Below are 14,957 nucleotides of genomic sequence, written 5' to 3' on the forward strand. Positions count from 1 at the left end.
GAATTTCCTCCAAGAGACAAAATGGTTAGGATGCGATCAAGAATAGAATGAGTAAGGGGTTTGATTCAAGTGTACTAATGGAATTTAAATGTCTGTATATGGTAAGGATAGGGAACTATAAAGGTGAAGGAATGAAAAGTCTTATTCCATGTTTCTTCAGTTGATTTCTTATATTATGCAGTGGGTATTTGGGTTGACCGATGATGCCTACCAGTACATGTGGTTGTACTGATACTACTCTTGCTATGACTTTTTGGCATAGTCTGGTTGCAGGATCAGTGATGTTAGGCAATCTCCAGCAGCTTCTATTTTTCCTTACGCATGGTGGGAGCTGCGTCTTTTCGTTATTTTGTTTCTAATTTGTACTCTTAGTAGTTCTTGTACCTATTTAGACTAGATCCATGAGGTTAATTACTTTACAAGTCTTAACTGGAATTGTATTTAAAAACTTTTATTTATAAATTACATGAATTTCTATTATTCGGCAGTTTTCCTAATTTTCCGCATTTTTGAAACATTAGGATATGAGGGTTCTCCTACTTAAGTGTTAGAGTAGGTGCCCGCACGGCCCTGTGGGTTGGGTCGTGACAAAAGTATTGTGAAACTTTTAAGTAGACAGCCAAAGAAAGAGGGTTATTAGAATCGGATAACAACATTTCAGAATGTTTACACGAGGCTGTCACTTTCAAGATGCCCAGCGCCCTTCGTTGTTTGTTTGCTACAATCTTAGTTCATTGCAACCCAACAGATGTCAGATGTCTCTGGGACACCTATTACAGTGATATGTCTGAACATTTTCATAGGAACCATTCCAGCACAACTGAGGCACAAATCCAATGTACCTTGAAAAGTATTAACTATTACTTGGAGATTATGGGACAAAGTGTGGACAAATATGATATCTCTCAAATCAAACAACAAGTACATCAAATTGGCCCATATGAATGTAGTGAAATAATAGAAGAAATGTCTGTGAAGGTGCCAGTTGAAGATATTGAATCTCAATCAAAGTTGAATCAAGAACAAGCACAAACTTTCAATACCATTCTCAAAAAGGTCAACTCAGAAACACCAGGGTTATTCTTTGTAGATGGGCCTGAGGGAACCGGGAAAACTTTCCTATATCGGGCATTGCTGGCAAAGGTGAGACCAAAAGGTATGATAGCATTGGCATCTGCAACCAGTGGTGTAGCGACAACAATATTGCTTGGAGGTCATACAACACATTCAAGATTTGGCATACCACTACAAGCAAATGAAACAACAATGAAAAATATGTCAAAACAAGGTCGGGAAGCTAGACTAAGACAAGCAAAGTTAATAATATGGGATGAAGAACCCATGGCTAAGCAACAAACAATTAAAACAGTCGACAGAAGCTTTTGCGATATAATGGATAGTGCCATACTTTTTGGAGGTAAAGTCATGGTATTTGGAGGGGACTTTCATCAAGTTTTGCCTGTTGTACCAAAATCTACACGCGCAGAGACGATAGATGCAAGTTTGGTTAGGTCGTATTTGTGGTCTTTAATGGAAAATATTCAACTTTCGACAAATATGCGAGCAAGGGTAGATACAACTTTCAGAGACTTCGTGCTTCATATTGGAAATGGAGACGAAAGCACAATAAAGGATAATTTTAATAGCACTTTCATATCAAATGACTGTTCAACTAAGTCAAGATAGTAATCCAGAAGAATAATTGGTCAGGGAAATCGTAAACACCTCGAAAACCAGACCCAAATTTTTTTTTGCTGAAAACTACCTGAAGCAGTGAACCAAGGCAGGGTTCACGGTCCGTTGATCTGCCCGTGGTCATGACTTGGAAGTCACCAGGCCCAAACGTTAGACCACGACCACCCTCACGGTCCTTGACCTTAACGACGGGCCGTGGTGGCGTCCATGATGTCTAGGTGGTAGTTTCCCTAGCCTAGCCCTCTCACACCCCTCACCCTAGTAAGGACCACAGGGACCTTCACGGTCTGTGGTTCTAAAGACGGGTTATGGGGGTGTCCGTGAAACTTAACCAGTAGCCCCCTAAATCCTGAGCCACCAGACCTTAGCCCAAGTGAGGACCACGAGGACCTTCAAGGTCTGTGGTCCCTCACACGGGCCGTGATAAGGTTCAAGAGACAGACCCTCAGCTCAGTAGTCACCAAGTGAAGACCACGACCCACTTCATGGTTCGTGGTCCCTTTCACGATCCGTGAAGGTGGTCGTGGTCAGCAAATTAAGTCAGGGATCTTTTGGTCTTTTCCTATTTCATTGGACCCCTAAACTACATCATTTTAACCCTAAACTACGTGGTTTTGTTTAGTTTTAGCCTAGAAACATAACTAGAACTTACCTACGTTAGATCTTTCATCGAACTTAGAAAATTTGGACATTAGAAAAGAAAGAGGAGAAAAAGGTAAGCAACCCTAGATCAAGAACGCAAGAAGGTCCCATCAGTTCCAACCTCGAAAGCGAAAGTTTTCTCCATTGAATTCGTCACCTGGTATGTGGGATTTCACTAGTAGGTTCCTTTCGCCCATTAGGTTCCTAGAATTCAGTCAGATTCTTGATTCCCTATTACTAACTAAACCTAGGGTTTCTAGAACTTCAACAGATTATCATGAATTAGCTATTTATATGTTCCAAATCAGATTATCATGTTATTACTTCGTTTCTTGCATGAATTGCACATCCCTAGCTTGGTAGTTCTTTAGTTCTTGAATTACACATGCTAGCTCAGATATTTCAATATTTCATATATACATGCCTCAGTTTGCGAATGCATTAGTTTCAGTATATTAATGTGCATTCTCAGTTTACATGCCAGTTTTGAGCTATCTAGTATATTATAGAAATTCAGTCATAATGTATTAATCATTTGATCTATTGGGAGTAGCATAATACCGAGTTGGACTACGGTCAGTCACCCGTATAGTCCTAGAACTATGAGCCACGTAGGTTGTAAGTCCCCTCTGTGGGCATCATTTTAGTGATCACGCCAACATGCCTCTACACCTTTGGCCGGGTGTATTGGGTCCTCTCGATGGGGCGTATACATAGAATTCTACATTTAGCTCATGTGGTTTTATTATCGGTTATTAGTAGCTCCCAGAGTTTAGTAAGACTCCATTGTATTGACCACATTTTAGTATAATTAGTTTTCAGCATCAACATGTCTAAATTTGGTCAATGCATCCCGTTTGCTCAGTATTTAGTATCGATATCATGTTAAGATTATACTCTTGCTCTATTGCTTGTTTAGTTATATGTTTATTTCAACTGTACTCTATCATGCATGATCAATACCTTTCAAGTACTAACGCATACTCTACGCTACATCTTCTTGTGATGTAGGTTCAGATTCTTAGCATCTAGATCACGCTTAGATCGGTTCTCGATCTCCAGTTCATCACCATCAGTGGTGAGTCCTCATTCTTCGAGGACAATAGTCATGTTATTTTTTTCATTATTTCAGTCTTTTAGTTTTAGTTTTTGCTAGACTTAGCTTGGGCATGTCCCAACAATTCTATATAGTTAGAGGCTATTTTCAGACATAGTCAGATTCAACTTAGTATTTGAGTTTGATGTTTATTTTGTATTAAACTCTCAGATTTGATATTCAGTTTTAGTATATGAGTATTCCCCATCATTCAGATTTATTTATGATTAGCTTCCGCACCAGTTTTATTTCTCAGTATTATCTTTAGTATGCTCAAGATTATTCCAGCAGGGGTTAGCTTGGGGTCACTTGTGATCCTAGGTCTCGTGTCCGCATCTCGGGGGCTACTCGGGGTGTGACAAAGTTGATATCAGAGCACTACGTTTAAGAGTCCTAGGATGTCTGAAAATCCGCTCTAAGTAGAGCCCTTTTCATCGGTGTGAAGTGCACTACGTCTAATGAGAGGGAAGGCTACAAAGTGTTTTAGGAAAAATCTTCATTTTCTTGCTACTCTTATGTGCGTAAGGTATGATCTAATTCCATTCTAACTCGACGTTCTATGTTTCAGTCATCATGCCTTTTCGTAGAGCTAATGCCAGAAATGCGAAAGCCAGGAACGCAAACACAACTCCTCTAGTCCCAGATCAAGAACTTTCAAATTCAAAATTCTGGAATGTCATTAAGATGTTGGCTCAGAGCGTTGCCAACCAGAACAATCAGCGGACTCCATTTTTGGCAAATGCTAATGATAGGTCAGCTGCAGCTTGAGTGCAAGATTTTATTAGGATGAATTCACCAAAGTTCTTAGGATCACAGATTGGTAAGGATCCCCAAAACTTCATTAATGAGGTCAAGAAGATCTTTGAAGTTATGCAGGTAATAGGGAATGATCGGCTTGAGCTAGCATTTTACCAACTTAAGAATATGGCGCATATCTGGTATACTCAGTGGAAAGAGAACATGGGTACAAATGCAGCTCCTATCACTTGGGATTGCTTTAGTGAGATCCTCATGGATAGGTCTTTCCCAAGAGAGCTAAGAGAAGAGAAAGCTTAGGAATTTATGAACTTAAGGCAAGGTAGCATGACAGTCCAAGAGTATGGGCTCAAGTTTACCCAACTCTCCAGGTATACTCCTCACATGGTTGCTGATTCCAAGGCTCAGATGAATAAGTTTTTATATGGAGTGTCAGACTTGGTGAAGACAGAGTGTAGAAATGCTATGTTACTAGGAAATATGAGCATCTCTAGGCTCGTGACTCATGCTCAGTAGGTTGAGGGTGATAAGCTTAGGGAACAGACTAAGGAGAGAGAGAAGGCTAGGACCAAAAACTATGACTATTATCAGCAGAAATTGGGTGGTGGAAATCGCTCACAAGGTGAGCAGAAAATTTCAGCTCCAGCACCTTCATCAGCTAGTGTTTCGTCCTCTAAGTTCAGACACGATCATAAAGGTATGGCATCAGGCTCTAAGTCTCAGGGAAGTGTTTCAGAAACCAAAACCTACCCAACTTGCCATAAGTGTGGTAAGAACCATCCGGGTGAGTGCCTTACAGAAAAGGAAAGATGCTTTAGATGTGGTCAGTCTGGTCACAAGTTGAGGGATTGTCCTTCTAAACAGGGTCAATGAGGCAATGGTATAGCTCAATCCACAACTTCAGCGGCACCATCAAGTTATCCGACTCAATAGGGTAACTCATCTGGTACAGGTGGCGGACATCGCCAAAACAAGCTCTATTCTCTTCAGGCTCGCCAGGATCAGGAAGATTCTCCTGATGTAGCACTGGTACGTTACGAGTCTTTGATCTCGATGTATATACTTTGTTAGATCTAGGGGCTGCTCTTTCCTTTGTAACTCTTTATATAGTAGTTAAGTTTGATTTTAGAACATAAACTCTCTCAGAACCTTTCTTAGTCTCTACTCCAGTCGGTGACCTAATTATAGCTAGACGGGTTTACAGAAATTGCCCTGTCATAGTCTCCCAGAAAGTCACCTCAGCAGATCTTGTAGAATGTCATTCTAGGCATGGATTGGTTACATTCCTATTATGCCTCAGTCGATTGTAAAACTAGGATTGTTCGTTTTCCGTTTCCAAACGAACAAATCTTAGAATGGAAGGGTAGTAGCTTTGCATCTATGGGTCAATTCATTTCATACCTTAAGGCCAAAAAAATGATTTCTAAGGGTTATATCTATCATCTGGTTCGAGTTAAGGATTCAAGCTCCGAAACCCCAACTCGTGAGTCAGTTCCAGTGGTGAATGAGTTTCTAGAAGTGTTTCCAGAAGATCTTCCCGGAGTTCCTCTCGATAGGGAAATCGAATTTGGAATTGATCTCCTTCTAGATACCCAGCCTAGCTCTATCCTCTTTATAGAATGGCTCCAGCTGAGCTTAAGGAATTGAAAGAGCAGTTGAAAGACCTTCTAGATAAGGGCTTCATTAGACCTAGTATCTCGCCGTGGGGTGCACCAGTGTTGCTTGTGAAAAAGAAAGATGGTTCACTCATAATGTGCATTGACTATAGGCAGTTGAACAAGGTCACAATCAAGAATAAGTATCCCATCCCCAAGATTAATGACTTGTTTGACCAACTTCAGGGTGCTAGTCATTTTTCAAAGATAGACCTCAGATCAGGTTATCATCAACTCAAAGTAAGAGATAGTGACATTCCGAAGACAACCTTCAGAACTCGGTATAGTCATTATGAATTTGTAGTTATGTCATTTGGACTAACCACTTCTCCTGCAGCTTTCATGGATTTGATGAACAGAGTGTTCAAGCAGTATTTGGACTTGTTTGTTATCGTCTTTATTTATGATATCCTCATTTACTCTAGGAATGGGGAAGAACATCTGAGTCATTTGAGAGTTGTTCTACAAACTCTCAAAGATCGCCAGTTATTTGCAAAATTTAACAAGTGCGAGTTTTGGTTACAATCAGTTGCTTTCCTTGGACATATAGTATCCAGCGAAGGGATCCGGGTGGATTCCCAGAAAATAGAGGCAGTGAAACAATAGCCCAGACCTACCTCTCCTGCAAATATCAGAAGTTTCTTGGGTCTAGCGGGTTATTATAGAAGGTTCGTGGAAGGATTTTCATCTATAACCTCACCATTGACTAGGTTGACTCAGAAGATGGTTAAGTTTCAGTGGTCAGATGATTGTGAGGAAAGCTTCGCAGAATTTAAAACTAGGTTGACTACAACTCCTATTTTCACTATACCAAAGGGTTCAAACGGATATGTGATTTATTGTGACGCATCCAGGGTCGGCCTAGGTTGTGTGTTAATGCAGTAAAGTAAGGTTATAGCCTATGCTTCTAGATAGCTTAAGGTGCATGAGAAGAATTATCCGACTCATGACCACGAGTTTGCAGCGGTGGTGTTTGTACTTAAGATTTGTAGACAGTACTTGTATGGTGTTCACGTGGACTTGTTCACAGACCAAAGAGCCTTCAATATGTGGTCAACCAGAAAGAGTTGAATCTTCGCGAGAGAAGATGACTTGAGTTCCTCAAGGATTATGACATGAGTGTGCATTACCATCCTGGCAAGGCAAATGTAGTAGCAGATCCCCTTAGTAGACTATTTATGGGTAGTGTAGCACATGTTGAGGAAGAAAGAAAAGAGCTAGCAAAGGATGTTCACAGGCTTGCTTATTTAGGAGTTCATCTTATGAGCATATCAGATGGTGGTGTGACAGTTCAAAATGGATCAGAATTTTCATTGGTAGTGGAGGTTAAGGAAAAGCAAGACAGTGATCCGATATTGCTCGAACTTAAGGGTGCAGTCTATCAACCTTCACTACCAGGGTCGATTATGTTATCCTAACATGGGAGAGTTGAGACAGCAGATTCTTGCAGAATCCCATAACTTCAGGGTAATTCGAGACAATTCAAGAAGAATAAGATAAGCTAACACAAAACAGTCTATTTGATTGACAATATTTCTCTTTTGGTGGAATGGCACGAAGAGGGATATAACAGATTTTGTGGCTAAGTGCCCCAATTGTCAGCAAGTGAAGGTAGAACATCGGAAACCAGGGGGTATGACTCAAGAAATCGACATTCCTACTTGGAAGTGGGAAGTGATCAACATGGATTTCATCATGGGTTTACCTCGTACTCACAGACATCATGACTTCATTTGGGTGATAGTTGACAAAGTCACTAAGTCTTCTCGCTTTTTGGCGGTCAAGACTACAGATTCGGTAGAGGACTACGCCAAGATTTACATTAATGAGATAGTAAGGTTGCATGGGGTACCCTTGTCTATCATCTCAGATAGAGGTCCTCAATTTACCTCTCATTTCTAGAAGTCATTTTAGAAAGGTCTTGGTACTCAGGTTAATCTTAGCACAACATTTCATCCACAGACGGATGGTCAGTCAGAGCGTACCATTCAGACCTTAGAGGACATGTTGAGAGCTTGTGTGATCGACTTCAAGGGTAGTTGGTATGATCACCTTCCTCTTATAGAGTTTGCCTACAATAATAGCTACCATTCCAGCATTTAGATTGCCCCTTATGAGGCATTGTATGGGAGTAGATGCAGATCTCCTATTGGTTGGTTTAAAGTAGGTGAAGCAGCGCTGATAGGGTCAGATTCAGTCCATTATGCTTGGAGAAAGTGCAACTTATTAGATATAGACTTAAGACAACCCAAAGTCGTCAGAAGTCTTATGCCGATGTAAGGAGAAAGGAACTAGAGTTCCAAGTTGATGATTGGGTTTTCTTGAAAGTGTCACCCATGAAAGGGGTGATGATATTTGGCAAGAAAGAGAAGCCCAGTCCTAGATATGTAGGCCCTTAGTGGATTCTGAAAAAGGATTGGTAAAGTGGCTTATGAGTTAGAGTTGCCAGCAAAATTAGCAACAGTGCATCCAGTCTTTCACATTTCACTATTGAAGAAGTGTGTGGGTGATCCAGCACCCGTAGTGCCATTAGAGAGTGTGGCTATAAAAGATAGTCTTTCTTATGAGGATGTACCAGTTGAGATCCTTGATCGCCAGGTCAGAAGGTTGAGAAACAAAGAAGTCACTTCAGGCAAGGTTTTGTGGAGGAGTCAGTCCATAGAGGGAGCTACTTGGGAAGCAGAAGCGGCCATTAAGTCCAAGTATCCTCATCTCTTTCCTTCCGCTTCCACTCTAGCTTGAGGTAATAGTTATCATGTTCCTTCATTATGTACTTGCATTTTCATCGGATTTGCATGTTTTTGGAACTCAGTTCAGTCAGAAATCAGTCTTCAGTGTTTAGTGGTAGGGTTGCAGCTCATCCCCTCCATTTCAGTTAGTTTAGTCTTCATTCGAGGGCGAACGATCCCAAGGGGGAGCTATTGTAACACCTCGAAAACCAGACCCATCATTTTTTTGCAGAAAACTACCTGAAACAGTGAACCATGACAGGTTTCACGGACCGTGATAGGGTCTACGGTCCGTTGACCTGCCCGTGGTCATGACTTAGAAGTCACCAGGCCTAGATGTCAGACCATCGGCACCTTCACGGTACGTGGCCTTGACGACGGGACGTGGTGGAGTCCTTGACGTTTAGGCAGTAGCCTCTCTAGCCTAGCCCTCAGACACCCCTCGCCCAAGTAAGGACCACTGGGACCTTCACGGTCTGTGGTCCTGAAGACGGGTCGTGGGGGCATCCTTGAAACCTAACCAGTAGCCCCCTAAATCCTGAGCCACCAGACCTCAGCCCAAGTAAGGGCCACGAGGACCTTCACGGTCTGTGGTCCCTCACACAAGCCATAGTAAGGCTCGAGAGACAGACCCTCAGCTCAGTAGTCACCAAGTGAAGACCACGACCCACTTCACGGTCCGTGGTCCCTTTCACGGTCCGTGAAGGTGGTCGTGGTCAGCCCCGTCAGCAGTTTAAGTCAGGGGTCTTTTGGTCTTTTCCTATTTCATTGGACCCCTAAACTACGTCGTTTTTACCCTAAACTACGTGGTTTTGATTAGTTTTAGCCTAGAAACATAACTAGAACTTACCTAAGTCAGATCTTTCATCAAACTTAAGAAAATTTGGACGTTAGAAGAGAAAGAGGAGAAAGAGGTAAGCAACCCTAGTTCAAGAACACAGCAAGGTTCCATCAGTTCCAGCCCCAAAATCGAAAGATTTCTCCGTGGAATTCTTCACCAGGTGTGTGGGATTTCACTAGTGGGTTCCTTTTGCCCATTAGATCCCTAGTATTCAGTTAGATTCTTGATTCCCTATTATTAACTAGACCTAGGGTTTCTAGAACTTCAACAGATTATCATGAATTAGTTATTTATATGTTCCAAATCAGATTATCATGTTATTACTTCGTTTCTTGCATGAATTGCAAAACCCTACCTTGGTAGTTCTTTAGTTCTTGAATTACACATGCTAGCTCAAATATTTCAATATTTCAAATATATATGCCTCAGTTTTCGAATGCATTACTTTCAGTATATTAATGTGCATTCTCAATTTGGATGCCAATTTTGAGCTATCTAGTATATTACAGAAATTCAGTCATAATGTGGTAATCATTTACTCTATTGGGAGTAGTATAATACCGAGTTGGACTAGGGTCAGTCACCTGTATAGTCCCAGAACTATGAGCCACATAGGTTGTAAGTCCCTTCTGTAGGCATCATTTTAGTGATCACGCCCGCATGCCTCTACACCATTGACCGGGTGTATTGGGTCCTCTCGATTGGGCGTATACATCAGACTCCACAATTAGCTCATGTGGTTTTATTATCGATTATTAGTAGCTCCCACAGTTCAGTAAAACTCCATTGCATTGACTATATTTCAGTATAATCAGTATTTAACATCAACATGTCTAAATTTGGTCATTGCATCGAGTTAGCTCAATATTCAGTATCTATATCATGTTCAGATTATAGTTCTGCTTTATTGCTTGTACAGTTATATGTTTACTTCAGTTGTAGTCTATCTGACATGCTTAGTACCTTTCAAGTACTGACGCATACTCTGCGTTGCATCTTCTTATGCTATAGGTTTAGATTCTCAGCATATAGATCACGCTTAGATCAGCTCCCGATCTGCAGTTCATCAGCATCAGTGGTGAGTCCTCATTCTTCGAGGACAATAGTCATGTTATCTTTTTCATTATTTCAGTCTTTCAGTTTTAGTTTTGCTAGACTTAGCTGGGGCATGTCCCATCACTTTTAGTCAATTAGAGGATATTTTCAGACATAGTCAGATTTAGCTTAGTATTTGAGTTTGATGTTTCTTTTGTATTAAACTCTCATATTTGATATTTAGTTTTAGTATATGGGTATTCCCCATCATTTCAGATTTATTTATGATTAGCTTCCACGCCAGTTTTATTTCTCAGTATTATCTTTAGTATGCTCAAGATTATGCCAGCAGGATTAGCTTGGGGTCACTTGTGATACTAGGTCCCGTGTCTGCATCTCAAGGGTAGCTCGAGGTGTGACAAAAATCTTTCCATCACTTTAACAAAATTACAGATTTGTTGACTATATAACAGAACGAGCAATCTTAGCAAGTAGAAATGAATTTGCAGATAACCTAAATGAAATGATGATTGGGAAATTCCCTGGAGAAACCAAAACATATATTAGTTTTGACTCAGCGGAAAATGATACCAGCAACTACTATCAAGAAGGATACCTCAACACCTTAACACCAAATGGACTCCCGCCGCATAGGTACATTATCAAATCCTTCTTAACTTTTAGAGATGCTTATTATGTTACTTCATAGCGCAAAAGAGAAGTCAACAATTATGTGCTTACAAATACATAACAATTAATGAATCTTAACATTGTACAAATTAGGTTAGTGCTGAAAGAAAATGCGCTCTTCATGATGCTGAGAAATCTAGACCCCTCAAATGGATTGTGCAATAGGACACGATTAATTTGTAGAGGTTTTGACAAAAATGTCATACATGCCAAAATAACAAGACAATATGCCACAAAGCAAGTGTTTATTCCAAGGATACAACTATCACCACCCGACAAAAATACGTCTATGTTTTGCGATGACAACAAATAAAGCACAAGGCCAAACAATACCGAATGTTGGATTTTACCTCCCACAACATGTTTTCTCACATGGACAACTATACGTAGCACTGTCGAGAGGAATATCTATGGTGAAAATAAAAGTATTGGTCATGACTGCACAACTAGATCAGCACAAAGGGACGTACACAAGACATATTGTGTACAAGGAAGTTTTAGGCGAGATTTGATTATTACTATGAATTGGAAGAAATCAAACATGGAAAAAATTACACACAAAATGAAGCAAATGAAATATTAATTGGATGTATTCAAAAGTTTGGTGGAAGAAGAGACTATATGAATAACACCAGAGAACTACCGAATATGACATTACTGTTGTGTAGATTCAATTATGTAAATATACAGTTAAACTATTATATACTATTTAAAAGGAACATGTTTTTCATGACATAACATAACTAACAACCCAAACGGTTTTTAGTCTTGCAGAATTATTTGCAAACAAATGTCGTAACAACATATTTATAATACGACCCTCGCCCATACATGTGTTACAACACCATGCAATGATGCGTAACACATCAGTAAGTATGGCGTACTGAAAAATAAAATACAAGGTCATATTATGTACAACTGAAATACACATTATCGATAAACTACTCCATGTATAGGGATGTCAACACTTGGCATACACGTCAAATGTACGCACCCCTCACATTACCATACACCTTTGCGCATTAACAAAATATTTCACAAACAGACATGACTTCCAATAATCACCAGCGACCATCCACCAACAAACATACCTACTTGCTAACCTCTCTTTAAATCAAACCAATGCACATTCAACAACAAACAAACTGGCAGTATCAGAACAAACATCCAAATTCACCAATAAACAAATAGCTATGACCTGTTATATCCTCTACTCCCTGTTACTGCCTTAGAATATTAGACCTTCCAATTGGCGTTTGCAAAATTCAATAACAGATCTTCAAATGGTCCTGAAACACTCACAACAGCGCCACAAGGGTTGTCAAACACAACAGGACAATATGTGCCTACTACTTTATACGATCCGACATCTCCAAAAATAGAGCCTCCCTTGCAAAAGTCAAATAATAATATATCCTTGGACCTGCAAAGAAACGGTTCCCACAGAGAAGTTCGCACATGCGACTAAAACATTGCCACAATGATAGACGAGCTATAGTGAAGCCCAAAGCTGAGTATGAAAAATAGAGTAGGAATACATTTTAATGGGTGTATCAACCTCAAGACGAGGCGACCACGTGCAACACACGTGTGGTAAACCTGGTATTACTAAAAGTAGGAAGCTCCAAATATGAAAAGTTAGATTACCATTTTACCCATAAGCTAAATTAAACATCTAATTAATTAAATATTAAATATATAATTATTTAATTATATTTTTAATTGTCAGTAATTTATTGGAAAGACAATGAGAGAATTATTAATAAATTGTTAGTTACAATGAATTGTTTAATATACTTATCATTTTCTCCTATACTAAATTAAAATTTCAATAAATTAATTAAATTATATTTTGGATTATATATATATATATATATATATATATATATATAAAGAAGCTCCTATCTTCAAAGTTGGATTACCATTTTCCCCCTATTTTATATCAAAATATAATTAAAACATCTAATTATCTATCTTATTCATGTAACATTTATATTGCAATTAAAGTCATTAAATACTAATTTTTTTAATAATTGTTCTATTACCTTTTCTAAAATGCATGTCTGCTTTTTTTTTTTCTTCTAAAAAATAATTAGGTAAACCAATTTTTTTTACGCATGCATCTTCAGGTAAAAACTCACTTTTATAATTTTCATATATTTGATGTTCTTATTCTCATTTCTTAATCTTGACCTTTCAAATTTCTCACACAAATAAAAAAGAATACAAATGAGTAATTATTCCTTGAAGACAAGAAATTAAATTAGATACATGTATCTTTCAAAAGTTAAATTTCATTCTCTCTCTTTTTTATAATTATTTTAATAGTATTTGACCTTTAAAATTTCAATGCGACTTTTCATGTTTATGCAATTTTTGCCTATAAATTTAACTTTTCCAAGAAAGACTTTTATTTACTAGTTCTACAATTCTTGTGTGTAGGAGCTCTAAACTGGTGAAATAATGTCACAATTTGTGGTGAAAGTTGTGAAATCCCTTTATACAGTCACGAGACTAGACAATAATTCAATTATTGAAGTATCGGAGCTTGGTGTGTTAGTTATATACTTATTTGTAGTAATTAGAATTATAATAAGACTTTTCTGTCTCTCTTTATATAGTTGAATTGTTGCTTTGTTAGCAACTTACTTTAATTTCAGATTTTTATTTTGTATGCTCAAATATAGATTATTTGTTACATTAATTTATGTTTCAGTTTTTACTATAGAGACAAAAGCAAAAAGGAATGCCTAATTGTCTTGCTATTGTGTATCTTTCTCTTTTGTTTTTGTTCTTTGTACTAATAATTTTACATGTACATTAACGTTCATCTTTAAGAATGAATGTGATAGAATGTTTACTCTCTTTTTTTAGGAAAAAAAATTTGGAAAAAAAGAAAAGAAAAGCGTGAAACATATAGCATTAGATTAATGGTGGATAAGTTATGTTAGAAGAAACAATTAAAAATATCAGTTATGTTCATAAATATTTTGATTTTCAAAATATAAATCATAAGGATTTTTACATCTTAATTTTTAATATTTATAATCAAATAATTAGTTTAAAGTGCTTGTGCATAAAAATCTAATACAATACACATTCATTATAATTATCAGGACATTCAAAAGGCAAAGTATGAAAGTTGAAAGTTTTTTTCTCCTTTCAGTCAAAGTTAATCTTACACCACTTTTGGTTCAAAAAGTATATAATCTCCTATCAAACTTTAAATTGAAGAAACATTAATATTGCACTACAGTTGGCAGAGGATTAATCTCATGCAATATTTTTATCTTCTAACACTATTCTACCAACAAAAAAGACTTTTAATATTATCGAGAAATTTACTTTAGATAGTTGTTATATTTTCCCTTTTGCTTTACAAACTCATTTTTTGACTTATAAATAGAATTTATTTTATTAACTTCTCATATTATTATCTTGGTGCATTCACTTGGAGGCCATGAAATTGGAGTGTCACAATTAGTAGTGAGACAAAGTAAGAAACCTCAATAAGACACATTTTATATATGTATAAAAAAAGAACTCAATTCATATTCTTCAATAATATTTAATTTTTTAAGAAATAATTTACTTATTAATACGGGTTACCCGCGCAAAACGCGTGTCCAGAAACTAGTTAACCATATACATATTATCTGGGCTATCTATTTAGATGTAGGTAAGGCTCTGATACCAATTGATGGAAAACTATATGCACATCGAAATTATACTAGAATCTTAGTGCTTACATGAATAATAAATAACCAGATCGTTTATGCTAGAACACATATAATCATATACTAGAACACATAAACTTG

At 37.9% G+C, this 14,957-nt stretch overlaps 1 protein-coding gene across 1 annotated transcript; it reads left to right on the plus strand.

The window, feature by feature from the left end:
* Positions 1-966: 966 nt before the first annotated feature.
* Positions 967-4,201, plus strand: LOC125864010 (uncharacterized). Its single transcript, XM_049543963.1, has 2 exons — positions 967-1,501; positions 4,002-4,201. Exons 1-2 carry the CDS (start codon positions 967-969, stop codon positions 4,199-4,201), a joined length of 735 nt encoding a protein of 244 aa, XP_049399920.1.
* The last annotated feature ends 10,756 nt before the right edge of the window (positions 4,202-14,957 follow it).

The sequence above is a fragment of the Solanum stenotomum genome, chromosome 5 (assembly GCF_019186545.1).
Source record: "Solanum stenotomum isolate F172 chromosome 5, ASM1918654v1, whole genome shotgun sequence".
NCBI classification, from domain to species: Eukaryota; Viridiplantae; Streptophyta; class Magnoliopsida; order Solanales; family Solanaceae; genus Solanum; species Solanum stenotomum.

Bases quoted from the DNA above. Each gene is read 5' to 3' on its own strand.
- LOC125864010 (XM_049543963.1), top strand. From the start codon at position 967: ATGTCTGTGAAGGTGCCAGTTGAAGATATTGAATCTCAATCAAAGTTG. The intron at 1,502-4,001 runs GTTTGGTTAGGT...TCTATGTTTCAG, and splicing joins CGCAGAGACGATAGATGCAA to TCATCATGCCTTTTCGTAGA.